The 16,617-nt window shown below is 45.2% G+C and overlaps 1 protein-coding gene across 8 annotated transcripts in view; it reads right to left on the bottom strand.

Annotated features, from left to right (window-relative positions):
* Positions 1-1,821: 1,821 nt before the first annotated feature.
* LOC111847476 (guanine nucleotide exchange factor VAV2-like) overlaps positions 1,822-16,617 on the bottom strand; it is a 127,285-nt gene continuing 112,489 nt past the window's right edge. For 3 of the 8 annotated variants that reach the window (XM_023818687.2, XM_023818692.2, XM_023818690.2), the window contains 21 exons: positions 14,947-15,046; positions 13,702-13,797; positions 11,899-11,967; positions 11,597-11,683; positions 10,930-11,015; positions 10,344-10,476; positions 10,041-10,055; positions 9,778-9,887; positions 9,518-9,619; positions 9,235-9,323; positions 9,119-9,132; positions 8,905-8,926; positions 8,222-8,349; positions 7,975-8,046; positions 7,708-7,769; positions 7,347-7,463; positions 6,714-6,801; positions 6,450-6,573; positions 5,596-5,676; positions 4,428-4,582; positions 1,822-4,211 (listed from right to left, as the gene is read on the bottom strand). In XM_023818687.2, the coding sequence (XP_023674455.2) occupies positions 4,164-4,211; positions 4,428-4,582; positions 5,596-5,676; positions 6,450-6,573; positions 6,714-6,801; positions 7,347-7,463; positions 7,708-7,769; positions 7,975-8,046; positions 8,222-8,349; positions 8,905-8,926; positions 9,119-9,132; positions 9,235-9,323; positions 9,518-9,619; positions 9,778-9,887; positions 10,041-10,055; positions 10,344-10,476; positions 10,930-11,015; positions 11,597-11,683; positions 11,899-11,967; positions 13,702-13,797; positions 14,947-15,046 (1,798 nt within the window). In that variant the 3' untranslated portion in view covers positions 1,822-4,163. The remainder of the gene's footprint in view (positions 4,212-4,427; positions 4,583-5,595; positions 5,677-6,449; positions 6,574-6,713; positions 6,802-7,346; positions 7,464-7,707; positions 7,770-7,974; positions 8,047-8,221; positions 8,350-8,904; positions 8,927-9,118; positions 9,133-9,234; positions 9,324-9,517; positions 9,620-9,777; positions 9,888-10,040; positions 10,056-10,343; positions 10,477-10,929; positions 11,016-11,596; positions 11,684-11,898; positions 11,968-13,701; positions 13,798-14,946; positions 15,047-16,617) is intronic. The other 5 variants (XM_023818696.2, XM_023818691.2, XM_023818693.2 and 2 more) reach the window with 3 other exon arrangements.

The raw sequence follows: 16,617 nt of genomic DNA on the forward strand, positions 1-16,617 counted from the left end.
TCATCATGTTTTGTAGTTGTGCTGTATAGGTTAAAACCAGTTTTCCTTTCATGTAATTAGAACTAAACATCCATAATGGTATATAATAACCTGTTACTACAGTACTGTTATCACATCTTGTTGCATTTTATCTCCTGAACTCTACAAATGATTATCTTCTACACATCTATTTGCATCGTGCACAGCACAAGCAGGTCTGCAGTTTGTGGAGAGGCACTTTCTGCTGATTCAGGACTGAAGCTTCGTGGGAAGGATCTCGGGCAACCTTTTGATGTGAAATCGAATCCTCAGTCAGCTCACCGATTCCCAGACCCACTGACGACACCCCAATACCATTCTGTTTTGCCAAATATGGGTTTATCCTACTTGGTTACTCCTAGAAGACCAAGTATTTACTTAGTAACTGCAATATGAAACACCAAATGTAATTTATACACTCTGTGACATTATTACACCTAGACGTGTTTTCGTAACTTTTTGTTGAAACTTGCCTGCATATTTGCTGGTGAGACCTGACTGCTTTTGTAGTGCAGCACAGTAGTGAGCACTGTCATCTCACACCTCTGGGACCAGGGTTCAAGTCTCCACCATGTGTAGAGTTTGCATGTCCTCCCTGTGTTGTTGTGGGGTTTCCTTCAGGTACCCTGGTTTTCCCCCTGCCAAGGTTAATGATTACCTGTGTGTGCGTGCATGTGCACATGTACCCTGTAACGGGCTGGTACCCCATCCTGGATTATTCCCTGCTTTGTGCCCAGAGGCTCCAGACCCCCATGATCCTGAATAGGATAAGCAGTTACAGAAGATAGATGGATGGGTCCATGGAAAAGGTAGGATCTTTTAATGAAGAAAAGTTCATGATGTTTTTTAAGTTCTATGACATACAACTCAGAGCAACACGGTGGTGCAGTGATTCGCATTTTAGCCTCATAGCTCTGGGACCAGGGTTTGAGTGTTTGCCGTGGCTCCATGGGAGTAGAGTTTGCATGACCTTCTGAGTCATGGGGTTCCCCCCTCACAGTCCAAAAACCTACTGTGGTTTACTGAAGTTATCAAATTGCCCATAGGTGTGAATTTGCCCTGTGATGAGTTGGTACCCCATCCTGGGCTATTCCCTGCTTTGTGCACTGTGATGAGTTGGTACCCCATCCTGGGCTGTTCCCTGCTTTGTGCACTGTGATGAGTTGGTACCCCATCCTGGGCTGTTTCCTGCTTTGTGCCCTGTTATGAGTTGGTACCCCATCCTGGGCTGTTCCCTGCTTTGTGCCCTGTAATGAGTTGGTACCCCATCCTGGGCTGTTCCCTGCTTTGTGCACTGTGATGAGTTGGTACCCCATCCTGGGCTGTTCCCTGCTTTGTGCACTGTGATGAGTTGGTACCCCATCCTGGGCTGTTTCCTGCTTTGTGCCCTGTAATGAGTTGGTACCCCATCCTGGGCTGTTCCCTGCTTTGTGCACTGTGATGAGTTGGTACCCCATCCTGGGCTGTTCCCTGCTTTGGCCCCTGTGATGAGTTGGTATCCCTTCCTGGGTTGTTCCCTGCTTTGTGCCTGTAGGCTTTGGACCACTCATGAGCCCAAACAGAACAACCAGTTACAGAAGATGGATGGACATACAGTTCCTAGACAAATTGCTACCATTAGACTTAAGAGCTGACATTTAATACTTTCCCCCTCTCTCTTCTAGCTAAGCAGTTGTGGTTACCTTCAGTATAATTTACATAATCTTTTGCAGGTTGTGTGCGTTTGCATCTGTGCACAGTACTTACTATTATGGTCTGGCATTCAACTACTAACACTGCAGCAATCAAAATGACCAAACCACGTTAGGCAAAAGGAGAAATGTTTATTCGATAGACTGTATTTGGAAATCGTCGACCATTCAAAAGAAGTACACAACATGTCTTGTAGAGCTGGAATATCGATGACCACATGCAGTGGGTTCTCCCTCATATACAAACAGTGACTTACCCCTTTGTCAGGCTGTGCCTTTGCTCCACAACCAAGACCAGTGTGGTCAGTGTTTGGAAAACCACTGGCACAGTTTCACTGCTAGAGCTGGACAGTTGTCACTGGTGACTGACCATACAATGTACTGCAGAAGTCTTCCACGTAGCATCACACTGGAAAGGCTGTTCTCCTGTAATGTTTAGTCTGTAAAAATCTCATTTTGTTGAAAGCAAGTTCTGCTTTTTTCATTCTTAAATATATTGTTGCTCCCATTAGAACAGTACTATTTCTGAGATTTTCCAATGTCCATTAGCTAGACCAGTGTTTCCCAATCTGGCCCTCGGGGACCCACAAGACAAGCAGTCCCTACCAGGGAGCACAAACATGGACTGTCTGGCAGGGAGCTCGGAGGGAGCAAAAACACGAACCGACTGTGTGTCCCTGAGGACCGGATTGGGAAACATTGAGCTAGATGCATAATGCAATTATATATTTCCTATTGATACCGGAAAGATCAAACCTACATATCGCTTTATAGGCGTCCAGTGTTTGTGTCCTTATTTGGCCTTTTATAGGGTATCTTTTTGCACAGTATCCTTGATGGACTGTGCCTCCAACAATGGCAGTTATCACCCAGTACCAGAAGAAGTGGTCAGCTGTTTTTAATAAGAAATTCAAGCACCTGCTGATCAGTCGTAAGGATCGGGTAGGGAAAGAGAAAAACGAATGCCGATGACTAATAATCCTGATTTGACGGCTGATAATGCTGATTTGACGGCTGATAATCCTGATTTGACGGCTGACAATGCTGATTTTACGGCTGATAATCCTGATTTGACGGCTGACAATGCTGATTTGACGGCTGATAATCCTGATTTGACGGCTGATAATGCTAATTTGATGGCTGATGATGCTGATTTTACGGCTGATAATCCTGATTTGACGGCTGACAATGCTGATTTGACACCTTGAAATGAAACCTACTCTCTCTGAGGAGTGCATCCTCCTGTATCTGGGTAAGTACACAGTACCAGCTCTGAAATCAGTTTCCCTTTTATCATCCATTTTGACAAATTGTTTTAAAGTGCACTAACACCATCGATGAAATTAATTCTAGAGCGTTTGGCCTACAACCTGGAGCGAATTCCTCACAGCCAAACTCCCAAAATATACACTGTGGGGACACCCCCTTTATAACCGAGCCACGGGACTCAGGAGGTCAGGGCTTATGGGTAAAACGTTCAGATGCATAAAACAGCATAATGAAAGACGAGAGGCAGAGTGCAGTTTTTGTTACAAGTGTGACACAAAGATGATCCTCTGAACCTCAATGGCTGTGTTTAGTTTACCCTAAATGAGCAGATGGGGAGCACCATCAGGCCGGGGTTGGGGGGAGGGGGTGAGTTTCACAGGTGAACAGATGGCTCCCCCCCCCCCCCACCCCTCAGCTCGGCTTCTCTGCATGTTCTGGTCCCAGAGGGTCGTGCGGAAAGAGCACATCAGTACTCCTGTTGTCAGACCAGCTCCTAAACACTCCGGTGATTCTGGCAACAGAGGGAAACCACGTGCAGGTGTTTTTTTTGCGGCTAGTGACCACCCGTTTCAAGGCACCAGGTATTTGGAGAGGGCAGCTAAACCCCAAACAAGGTAAAAAGACACGCCTACGTACCCTTTAAGCTATCGGAGTACCGCTTTACCATGACAGCTAAGGTAGTTTCTCCAATACTGTCCTAATTCTCTCCCTGCTCTCATATGTAGCCATTGATTAGCATCAACTCTGAAAATCATTCATTTATATTGGTCCATTGTTAAAATAAATTATTTCTACTTTTTTATATTACCCACTCCCCAATGACCTGCATTTAACACACAGGCTATTACTGTACAACAAAGTGACATTAAGCTGCTTTTTCACCACAAAGCCGGTTTCTCCGCCCGAAATGTGGCATCTTACTGCTCTCAGCAATAAAACCACTAGATCACCGCCAAGGAAATCGAACAAGACGTTTTGAAACACGAAGCAGATTCATACGCACACACGCGGGGAAAAACAAAAACATTAGTACAAACGGTCACTGAAAAAAATCAGCTGAGGCGAGATTCCAGCATAATGTTCAACAGGCGGTTTCCAAGGAAACTTAAGAGTCCTCTCAGAGGGCTATAAAAGGAATCTCTTTTGGTTGGCGATTGAGAGATGATGTCAGAACCTCTTCTCCAATCACTGCACTCCTTCTTCGTCCACATATGTGGAGGGAAACCAGCCGATCTAGGAAAAGAAAAGAAAAAAACAGAGCGACCACTAAAAACCAATATTATATCTGATGAATAATGAGAATAACTAATGTGATTCATGACAAGCAAAATTTTCACTGATGCCTATTAGTTTATTAATGAATGAGAGGGTAATTAATTTGTAGATAATAAGCAGATCATTGAAACTAGAGTCAACACAATGTTACTCAAGCGCGGCTGTGTCACTCACCCTGCCGTTCACCTCGCCTTTCCACCAGCCCTGGTCACCCCCGATCTTGCTGTAGATCTTGACAACGTCACCTTCCCTCAGGGACAACTCCCTCATGTCACGGGCGGCGAAGTTGTACCGGGCGAGCGCTGTGCTGACCACTCTCGGCGTGAACACTGTGGGCCCAAGTGGGGGACAATGGTTCTTGCACCCTGCTCATTGCATGAAGGTCCGCGGGTCACCGTTTACTGGCTAGTTGGGTCATTTAACCAGATAATGAACCGACATGTCTAGGCAGGGGGCAGCATAAAGAGGGGGATATTTAGGATGATTCCAAGGGCCCCTGACTGAGAGGGGCCCTAAAAATGTTCAAACATAATTGGATTGGTAAGTAAAACTTATTTATAAAGTGCCTTTCACAGGCAAAGGTTACAAGGGGCTGAACAATATGCATACACATCTGTATGCAGGTAGAGGGTGTGAGGAGGCATTATTTATACAGAGGGGGCAACCTTATCATTAGCCAATAATATATTTTGAATCAGTGAGTGACAGGGGAGGGGCACTCCATGGGCCAATCAGCTTTCAGCTGGAGCCAGTACCCCCGTGGTTCTGTCTCTATTGGTGCGTTCGATTATTTCTCGGAACTCGGAAAATCCGAGGTGAGTGACATCACGTCCGAATAAAACGACAAAATACACTAACAAGTCCGGTAAAAATCTGATATTGCATGCTAGGATACTGTTTACGGTCATGATATGGTATTCTCTAAATCGAACACATGCAATTACATTTATAACTATTAATGCATTTAACTATTTCAAATATTTATAAAATAGAATTACTGTTGACTGTGTAAGCTGCCATGTTGACATGACGTCACAGGGGAAACAACAACAAAACAAACAAAAAAAAAAAAAGGACAACAAAATTCTGTCCGACATGAACGTCATAAAAGAGGCGTGTTTCCGACGGGAAGTGACATTTTTCGTGACGTTTTGTGACGTTTTCCTTGGAGAGAAATATTCGAACGCAGATATATACACTGTCTCTATATACACCCCTGCTATCCGCTAAAAGATGTGTGGTGTAGGATGGGTGGAGCACAGAAGAAACAGATGAAGGAGAAATCAAAATAAAGGGCTGGAACCATGAGGGGAAAGACAAGACAGGAAAGGAGACAGAGTACCTGACCAGAAGGGGGCGGCAGAGGAGGAGAAGTTGAGGCCCTGAGGACTGAGGAAAGAGAAGTTGTAGGAAGCACTGGGAGCTGTGTGGGCAGACGAGTGTGGAGAGAGAGAGAGAGAGAGAGAGAGAGAGAAGAGGGGTGGGTTGGGGGAAAAGACAAACAGCCATTAAACAGCAGTGGCCTAATTTAGAAGCAGCTCACTACTGTGCTTTTAAGGAATGTGTGTTTCCAAAAGACCACTTTGAGGTACCATTTTATATAATGCTTACAATCATGTTGTAATTCCGCTCAGAGAGACATCTCCTTAAATGATCCATGTAAACTGACAGAACACACCTCTAGTCAAGACCCAAGTGAGACTTGACTAGAGGGGAACACCTTTGCAGAAGGATTGGTCCTGCTTTTTCTTTCTCTTTGGAAGACAAGAACAAAACACTCGTTCTGATCTTGTGCACTGTGATATGCGCACCGATTCGTGGTCGTGGGACGTATGTGGTAATTGTTCTGCGACTGACCCCAACTGCTGGAATGGGAACAAAGGCAGCCATGTAGTAGATCTGATGATGGATGATCTGATTTGACCTGCGAAGCTGGCACACTATCTGAGGGTCTGGGTCTTTCGACAGGGGCCAAGAATCACAGCCAGCATTCTCTTGCTGGCGGCAGCGGTTTTGCGGGGGGGGGGGGGGGGGTAAGTGGGGATCAGCTTCTTTGGATCCTGGGATCTTCAACAGAGAAGCCATCTTATGTGATGACCCACGGCCAAAGGTCGTTTTAGTGCGGATTCTAATCGACCGCTGTCATGAAGTTGCGAGTGGAGGGTTGAGCAGGATGGGGGAGGGGGGGGGGCATACCTGGAGAGCGGGCGCTGGCTCGAGATACAGAGCGCTCCCGGGACTTGTAGGGGTACCGTAACGTGGTGTCTAGCAGCTTGAAGCTCTCCTTCAGAGAGTGGGTCTGATAGTACTCCACCAGCTCCTGTGAACGGGGGAACAGCAGAGCAGGGACAAGCACGACCCCACCTTCAGTCTGATGGAAAATACATCAGTGACGGACCCCACAGGTTAAAAAAATAATAATAAAAGCAGAATGAGGGTTGTGAATGAGTCATGACTCACCAGGAGACTTTCGAACTTCTTTGCTTCAGTGATGTGGATCCAATTGTCTTTCTCTATGACTTTTATGTGCTTCACCTCGTCATTGAACCTGTGGAAACAGGAATAAGGTCATGGTCACCTTTGCTCAGTGAAAATAAGGTAATGGGGCCAACAATAATAATATAGAGGGCTATACTATAATATGGAATAAGGTAAAATAGAAGAAACATAAAGACCTGATATAGTATGGTATAAGGTATATGTGAAGGGTGAAAAATTTAAGTATACGTAATGGGAATACCGTAAAATACAAGGTGTAAATGAATGGTAATAGTGCAATAAACGTTATAATTTAAGGTACATATGAATGGGGTACTCAATTATTATTCATCAGACACATAAAGGCAATGGTCTGCGCCAACTTGGGGGGGGGAGGACATGGTCCGGATTATATTGTGTTTTGGTCCAGAAGCGGACCTGCTGTTTCCTGTTTCATATATAAAGCTGTGGTATAACACAGAATAAGGTGCATATGAACAGTGATGGTGTGATACAAGGTATACTATAAGGTACATATGAAGGGCTATGCTATACCAGGGTATAGGGCCACAGTGTGCAGCCCACACTGCAGGCAGCACGAGGGGCGACACTCACTTAATGCTGATGGCAAACCTCTCCGCTTCGGCTGTCCGCTCGCGGATCAGGTAGGTGCCACTGCTGTGGGACTTCAGCAGGTTGTCGGCCTGCTGTCGCTCCATGTTCCCCGCGAACCTGAGGGGGGGAAATTACCGGGAAAGGTTCCTCATTGGTTCTAACCCACAGCATGCAACAGCCAACTGACTGAAACAGCTGTAATTGTCTAAATTTACTTAATCTATAGGAAAAACATCAGGCTTATCTGTATTAAAGATGATGGGGCTGAGAAGGATTTAAGAAAATCTATTACGACGGTTTGAATTAATCACAGCAGCACTTTGGAGAACGTTATCCGGTTCTGCCGGTGGCGGCCCCTCACCATGGGTAAACGTTGTAATCAGTTTCCCTGGATGACTGCCGGTTGGGAAGAGGCTGGAAAGGCTGGGGGGAGAAGAGGATAACGGTTACAGAAACACAGAGGGGTATTAAAAACAGAGTAGTGTCACACCGTGCCCTTAATCTGCAGTCGTGGGGGGGGGGGGGGAGTCACAGCAGCGTGAATGAGTCACAGCAAGGCAGACATAACTTGTCGTGGTTCTGTGAAGCCAGTCTTTTCTGCACAGAATGAAGCAACCGGTCGGATTACCTTTGGATCAAGACACGGCTTCACAAAGGAGCTGGGAAAAAGGCCGCTCTTCTGATTCTGGATCAGTCTTCCCTGGGAATTAGATGTTTAATTTTAGAAATGCTATTAAAAAGAGTTGAGTGCACTCATTTTTTTTTTTACAGTAGAAACATGTTATAGCCTTCAGAAAGCATTTATACCGGCAGCCTTGAATGAGCTGTGAAAGACGCAAGTGCGTGTGGGAATTAAGGCGAGCCGGTGACTCTACCTCCCACCATGAGGTATCGGGGTCACCCTTCAGCAGCTCGATGACATCACCCGACTGGAAAGACAGCGGCAACTTTCCTGGAGGGGCGGGAATCCCATGGTAATTCCGAACCGCCACCATCTTTGGACCTTGACACAGAAATGGGAAAGAAGTATGCCTTTTTTATGAAGGTAATTTGTATCCAACAAGAGAAATTGATGTGAAAGTATTCCACAAAATCACAATTTAGCCAAAACTAACAGAAAATTACGCAACACAAGTGCAATAGAAGAGAAGTCCTTGTGATATTTTTACATTTTGAATAGTATTTATTTTGGACTCATTTTGCACGCACCCTTTTCAGGGACTGGGTTTCGGGTCTGGAAGCTGAAGCAAGGCAGGCGGACATGCAAACGCGCGAGTTGTGGCTACAGTGGTTCCCACTTAGCCAGCGTGCCACTCATGGTTTGATTATTTGAGCAGTTTTCCCATTTTTATTCAAACACTAAATTTCTAATTCAACCACCAGATGGCAGTAAATAACCATATTCACTCTCATATTCGACTCACCGACTGCCATTGACAAAGATGTTTGATAAATATTAGCATCATTGGTAGTGATTATATGGAACACATTAAATTACTAGACAAAAGGTGCTAGAAATATTGAATGATTTTACACAGCGAGCGTCATAGTTATTTACCTGATGCCAGTGGTCCAGGTTCCTGCAAAAGAAAAACTTTCCATTTAAGGTATTATTTTATAAGACCAATTCAGTCAGAGATTTTATGCAACAACTCACAAATTTCATAACTGCTTAGCTTCTATTTCAAAAACATAAACATGATTTTATTACCAAATAGGTATCATAGGCCAACTAGGGAACTGGTTAATGATTAAGGTAGAAGCTCACTCACCGAATCAAGAGGATCTGAAAATAAGAATCAAGAGCAATGGTATTGTTGGTAAGCAAGGTTTGGAAAAACATCAGAAGAGTTTATGACTCAAAGACTGTATTTGGTGCATGACTTACTAATTCTACAGATGGTGATGACCTCCAGACACTCCTTGTGAGCACCAGTCCCGCACCTGGAACAGTAGTACCCTTGGTAGAAGATACCCCTGTGAAACCAGTAGACAAACTGGTCAGCCATGACCGGCACACTGTGGAGGATCCAGGCAAAAGCCTAACATGCAAATAATGATTCACCTTGCGAACCTGATCAAGTTTAATTATTAGTTTGGAACAGTGACTAATACATGGTCCTGGTGAGCAGGTTTTAAGTAGAAATGCATGCCAGTGTAATAACAGGCACCTTAATAGCATCTTGCAGGCTCTGCAGTTGGTGTTCTTCTCAAACGTGTGCATCTGGAAGTTGTGCTGGTTGGCGGTTGCTCGTTCTGGCTTTATGTTGGATCTGTTGAAATAGTGCAGACAGAGGACAAGAGTGACACTCGATAATCCTTTTTCTGATGCAGGATCAGTGTGTGTGTGTGTGTGTGTGTGTGTGTGTGTGTGTCTGGTGGGGGGCGGGGGTAGTGGTGTCACCCGGGACACGTTCCTCTCCTTACTCACATAGCCATCTCAAACTGCTCCATCCACTTCCTCTTGGTGTCCTCCGTTTTACAGAAGAACTGGAAGCCTTGTTTCCCCTGCAGGTGGATCAGGTAGAACCCGTAGGACCACTGAAGCATGTGGAGAGAGCAAGTGGTGCAGGGAAGGGGTAGGGACATGAGCACAGGCGATCCGTAATGAAGTACAGAAGGCGACAACAGGCTGTTGGTTAAATGACCTCATGAGAAGCCATTGATTTTTGAATAAGTTTTGCATCAGCTTACCATCTTTCCACTTGACTGTTAAGCATGCAGAAGGAAATGGAAAGAGAGACCCAGTTACACATGCATGTTACGATAGAGAATAGCAAGTTGAGGAAAATATGCAGGGGAAAGCGCCTTTCTACATTACCAAAGCTCTTTATTGTGTTAACATCACCGCAGAAAGACTATCATAAAAATCACATCAGACTTATCTGACACTTTCTCATGCATTTTTCAACATGTCAGTACAGCAAGTTTAAGAAATAAAATGAATTTCATAGGAAGCTTGAGGCTGAAATCATTTGCTGGTTGTCAACACCTCACCTTCTTCATGTCTCTGTTGTTCATGGGGTCGTCGGACATTTTGTACGACTGCAGCTCGATGATCTCCTTCAGCTCGTAGCTGTACCCTCTTCGCTTGCAGACGATGACCACTTTATCAAACAGGAAAATATACCTTGAAGAGGAAAGAAGCACTGGTAGTTAGCTTTGTTTTGGGCAAAGTTGAACCTTCATTTTTTGAATGTCAAGCTGATTGTGAGATATTTTTGTAGCAAGCAGCATTAAGGAGGATACAATATCCCACCACGGCCCCTGCAAGGGATAACAGCTTCAAACACACATGTTCACAGCCTGTCGACCCACAGGTGATCCATCTACCTGTCCATCTACTGCACAAAACACCCTCAACATATCAAGACCCATCACTGCTTGATGCTTGAGTCTTTCTGCCAACTGGTTGGTATGGAGTTTCACAACAAAGACAACAGCGACCTAGGAACGTGCAGTGGAAACACCAGAAAGTCCCAAGAAAAAATCTTCATATTCTACTCGTAGATGCAGAGAAAATTTTTGCTCATGCTTCACATTCTCTTCTTGACCCCCTTTTCATGCCCAAGCGCCTACTGACCTATCTTGCTTGGTTCGATTCACCACGGAGCAGACCTTCAGCTCCCCATCTATCTTCGGTCTTCCATACTCCTCCAGTTTCACTTGCTGTGCAGGCAGAGAGACATGTACTGAGTTCCCTGCAACCGTGGGCAGGAAGCATGAAATCTTGACCCAGAAACTCAGAACCGTACAACACAGTACGTTAAGCCAAAGGACTGTATGAACCGAGACTGGGAGCTGGTATCTCTTTCAAACTAAAACAGTGATGTTCTTCATGCAATTTAATGAAAGCAGAGAGGAGCTTTGGAAAAGTTACCAGCTAATCTCTAAAATGCTGACATGGAACAGAGGACAACAAAAACTAGTGTGAGCAAACTAAAATAGCCTAGTAAGTCTCCTTTAATTGCTGACGCACTGCAAGTAGACACATTTTGGGCTGGGGAATAATTTTCTGCCAGTAAACTAAAAGGTACTGATAGCTTCCCCCACGCATCTCCCAACCCAAAATGAAGACATCAACAGAAGGTTAATTTGCAAAGAGCTAGGGGTTCCATCTGCATCTGTAAAATGATTTGCATATTTTTATGCCTGCTGTCTTGCTTATAAGCTGTACAGTCAACAGGAACCAGAGAAACAATTTTCAGGGCTGTAGTGTGTTGTGTTTTTGCGCAGGACACCATACTTACTAAATTTTCTATGGAACTCTGAAATTCACTGATCTTCTTCAAAGTCTCATTGTCCCTTTTCACCTCGTTTATGTACATGGCCAGGTCCTGCAAACAGGAAGCATCATAACAATGGCCTGATAAATAAACCAAAGTAACATCTTGCAGTTTATGTTCTTACATCAGCAGCAGGGAATGCACAGTTTGGAATTCGAGACCGACAGCAGAGGGGTCAAAGGGTCAGTGTCCTGACTGCTCATCATTCTGTCGACACAACGGGAGAGCTTAGCTCCAGGTGCTGAGGAGATCAAGCCCAGACTCACCTGCATGGCCTCCAGTGCCTCCTTCAACTGCTGCCGCTCCGGCCTGTCCGCAGAATGACTCAACAGCTCCTGAGGTGGAGGAGACGGGGTGTTTCTTAAGATGCCTACTTCACCGTACTTGTGTTCTCACATACCCGTCTTATGTAATTTTCCATTTCTGAAGACCAGTTCCAATGCTCAAGAATAGAAGTACAGAGGACGGTAAAAATCCCTGGATGTCATTCTTGCCCCGCCCAAGATATCGAGGATACATCGGCTGCATCATTGCCAGAATGAGACCAATCCCATGATTCATTGCGCCCCAAATTCATTCTTGGAAGTTAGCAAGACCAGTCTTGCCAAGACCACAAGTACGATCCTTGCGTTCTTGGTATTAAGAAACATCCAGAGTTTCCTAGTTATGCATAAACATCATCGGCCTTCCACTTTTCAGTGTAACATTTACAACCGATACAAGACATCACATGCCCATGACTGCCTGGCATGCAGGCCTTGTGGATTTGGTCTCCGTGATGAAGGAAATCCTACCGTTAACAGGAAAGCTTCATGTTGGACTCTCCCCCACCACACACACACACACACACAGGACATCAAAAAAAAAAACAGGAAACAATAATATGGATGGTGCGATGCCAAGAACTGCCAAAACTGTTTATGAGTGTACTTGAGCTCTCCAAATAAAATGCATTTTAATGAGTTTGATTAGAGGTATCAGAGGTTGTGGTTGTGAGGTCATGTGTAAATTTTCCATAAAAAAACACCTACTAAAGCACTGCATTGTTAGACAAAAGTTCCAGATAAAGGGGTCCTTTTAAAAACACTTTGTTTCGAAAGTGTGTATATTCACAGGAAACATGACGATATGAGATAATGGCAAAGCCATGTGCATTTCCTCTTCTTCCTCTTCCTATGTATGAAAAATGAGCAGGTCTGTGTCCAAGCAGTAATGTGTCCGTGGCTATTGTTTCGTCTGCATGCCCTTGATGAAGATAACATGCCCCGCGCTGCCTAGCCTTTAATGTCTGTGACGCTGGTTAGCCGTTCTGAGTCCCGTGAAGCGTGGAGTTCACTGTACCAGACACATCCGGGCTCCGTGCCGAGATCATCGCTGTGATGGGTCCAATGCCAATCCCCCCTTCCCCAACCCTACCTCACCCCCCCGACAGTCAAATTCCCAGAGCCATGATGCATCCATCCTGGTAGGGGGGAAGGGGCATGCACCAGGACAAACAAAACATAACACACTGAACACAATTAAACAATAGCTGTTTACGGACATTTGTTCGGAGCACACTGTCTGGGCCGGATCTCCAGTCGAACGTAACTCTGCCTTCACCACATCCGCTGTGGGCTACCGTCCATAAATCATTGAGGAATTTCATAAATCAGTCATGCTGTCATGTATCATGCTGTGTACAAGCTCGTTTAATGCATGACTGCCGTTAAAGGGATTCCGTGAGTAACCAACCCACGATTGCCTAACGAGGCGAAATGCGCCGCGTGTTTGATCTGCGTTTGGTAAACATGGCTGTGCAGTTTGGGAGGAAAATGCTGCGTGACTGCAAAACGAGAGTGACACAAGTGCGATTAATGTCATACAAAAACACTCTCTGGTGAGCTATACCAATATTGATATTAATAAGTGCTCTGTTTTTGGAATGAGGATTGGATGCCAGAAAGACACACAGATGTTTTACTTGCGCAGGATTTTACTGCAGTGTTCTGCTGTGTTTGGCAGCCACGGTGCTGCACTGGCGGCAGCTTGAGGTGTGACGCATGCGAGGCTCTGGTTGGTAGGATTACCTTCAGCAGGAGGTGGTACTTGAGAACCCTCTGCATGGGCACCACCAGCAGATCTTGCAGCTTGAATTTCCCTTCCTGAACCTTCATAGTGCATTCCTACAAGACCAGAAAGCCGTTCTGGGTCGTTCCTTCACTTTCACAATGCATTTGAACGACAGGTCCTTTGTAGCGCTCCTTCACAGTGAATCCTTGCATTACTGAAAGGTCATCTGTACCACTCCTTCACAGTGCATTCCTACATGAGTAACAGATTCTTTATACCACTCTTTCACAGTACATTCCGACATGAACAATAGATCCTTTTACCACTCCTTCACAATGTATTCCTATATGGCTAAAAAATACTCCTTCACAGTATACTCCCATGTGACTCACAGGTCATTTTTACCGATCCTTCACAGTACATTCCTATATGAATGACAGGTCATTTGCACCATTCCTTCACAGTGTATTTCCAAGCGACTGAAAGGTCATTTTTACAGGTCCTTCACGGAACATCCTCGGTCTATTCAAATTATTACCTCACCTTCAGTGCACGTGGACACCAACCATTAATCCTTTAACTCCAGTCCTTGTTCACGAAACAATAGCAAGTCTCCTAATGCTCTAGAAAGAACAGTAATCATATTAACAGCCTCTGTGCTCTGAGCAGCAATTTGATTATCTTTAGCCACGATAATCAGCATTGATGTCTTTGTCCTGAAGGAATAATTCTGATTTTAATCCAGTTTAATCCAGTTTAAAATTAAACGCTTCTGTTGTGTGGATAGCCATGTCTGCTTTCCACATCTCCCAATAAACAGATAATCATCTTAATTTGTTAACGGATCTGGGTGTAGTGAGCTCTAGCAAATGGCTTGTAATCTTCTCTAAACCGTGACAAGTGTCACAGCCTCCAATCAGCTGAGCTGAGCTGAGTGTGATGAGGGGGACGGACCGGTTTATCGAGAGCACAGTTCACCTGATCTACTGTATCACCAAGAAAAAGCACGCAACATCCCACCCCCTCGAAAGCTCCTGGGGTACTTGGGTAATGTGCCAGCAATGTCAGTTCTGATCTGAATCAGCGAGCCAATCCAGTTTACCCTGCCAGATGGGGCTCCCCCTTAGAGGAAGATGAGTAGGCAGCCCCAGAGCTACCGTGCGCCACTTACCCGCTGCTGTGGGAGAACAGCATCCGAGCGCACGGTCAGAGGCCAATGCTGCTGAGCAGGTAACTGTACATATTTATTCATTTTAATTTACCTCCACTTTCACCCTGACATCCTCCCGCGTGGCGATGAGCTCATCGAGAGTCTTCTGTGCGTTCTCCATGTGGCTGCAGTACTGGCCGTAGATTAGGAGCCTGGTTGGGGGAGGGGGGGAACAACTATTTATTGACGGTCATGTCCCAGGATATACGTTGGTGACACAGGAATGCAGACAGACACATCCCGACCCTCAAAATTGAGTCAGGGGGACACGTGTCTTTTTAGGGGCGATGGTCACTAAGCCAGACAGCCGTACTGAGATCCAGGTGACCACTTGGCGAATGGTTTCATTTAAAAAACTGAAACTTAAACCCCAAGGAGCTATGACAACAGACCCAACTCATCAAGTGCATAAATATTTTATTAAAGAGGATGGAATGGCCTCTGTCGGCTCTGAATCCATGTGTAATCCTCGTTATTGAGAGTGAGGATGTTTATTGCGTCTCCCACTCCCGGGGAAAGTTCCGCGCCTGCTAGCCAAACTACTTCATGAATAAATAAGGAGGGCAAATTTGTATATGAACTAATGTGTGAAAAATCGTGACAAGCGTGTGCCAAATTGCAATTTTAATGTTTCTTTTATCGTTATGCTTCTCCTCTGCCCCGGGGGGGCGGTGGGGTGAATTGAATTGAAACTTTATTTACCATATGCACAGGAGCAGAAGAATAAGTATATTAGAATTCTTGCACCACCATATTTATCAAGATGTAAAAACTGGCAACAACAAAAGACAACAGGAAGACTATTCTGGTTTTAGGCTGACATTTAGGTGGGAGTGAAGGATACTTCTCTAAATGCTGAAAGTCCTTAGCCTGCTTCAGTCTGACTGCTGCTGGAAAGAAGCTGTTGTAAAAACATGTCCTGTGAATGATGGTGTGGACACTTCCGGAATTCCGTAGGATCATCAGAGGCAAAACCGCCGCATATATCATGACATGGATGAGATAGTGACTGGGGAACCCAGAACACCCCTCGAAAACTGCAGGCCAGACGCAGGTGGTCCGGGGAGGGGGGGTACGGAGGCATGAGCCGGCCCTGACAGGCATGAAGGTGCAGGTGGCACAGCCTGAACGAACGCCATCCGTCACGTTAACAGGCTAACGGCGAGCAAATATGGCCGCACTGCCCATACTTCCCTCTGCCTCGTTTTTAAAAGACTGCATTATGCTCTTAAGAAGAGGGAGTTGATGAAGATTAACGAGAGGTCGTTTTAATCATGTGTAACTTCACTCAGCCTCGCGGGCCACTGGCTAACGGCTTTGGGGTTACAGATAATGTCAGGGATCAGCGATATTAACACACGCGTAAGACGTAATTGAACATGAAGGTCTTTATATCAAGGAAAATGGCAGAATCGCAGCTGGGCCAGCTTTTAAGCGAGAGCCGTTAGCATGCACAGCGGGAAAAGGAATACATTGGCACAAAACACACAGTAGGACATTAATTTAAAAATGGGTATAATTCAACATATCAGAAGTAAAATGTTAGAGTTACGTTAACGGGATGAATGAGCGATACAGCTTTAACTCTCCAGCGTGACCTGAAATGTACCCCAGGAAGGCATTTCCTTCAGATTGCACCTACTCAGAACCGAATTCGCCTCGTGCCGATTCGCACCTCCTCTATTCTGCTGAGAAGAACATTTCTGACAGAGGTGACCCGGGG

Source organism: Paramormyrops kingsleyae, chromosome 7 (genome assembly GCF_048594095.1).
Source record: "Paramormyrops kingsleyae isolate MSU_618 chromosome 7, PKINGS_0.4, whole genome shotgun sequence".
Classification (NCBI taxonomy): Eukaryota; Metazoa; Chordata; class Actinopteri; order Osteoglossiformes; family Mormyridae; genus Paramormyrops; species Paramormyrops kingsleyae.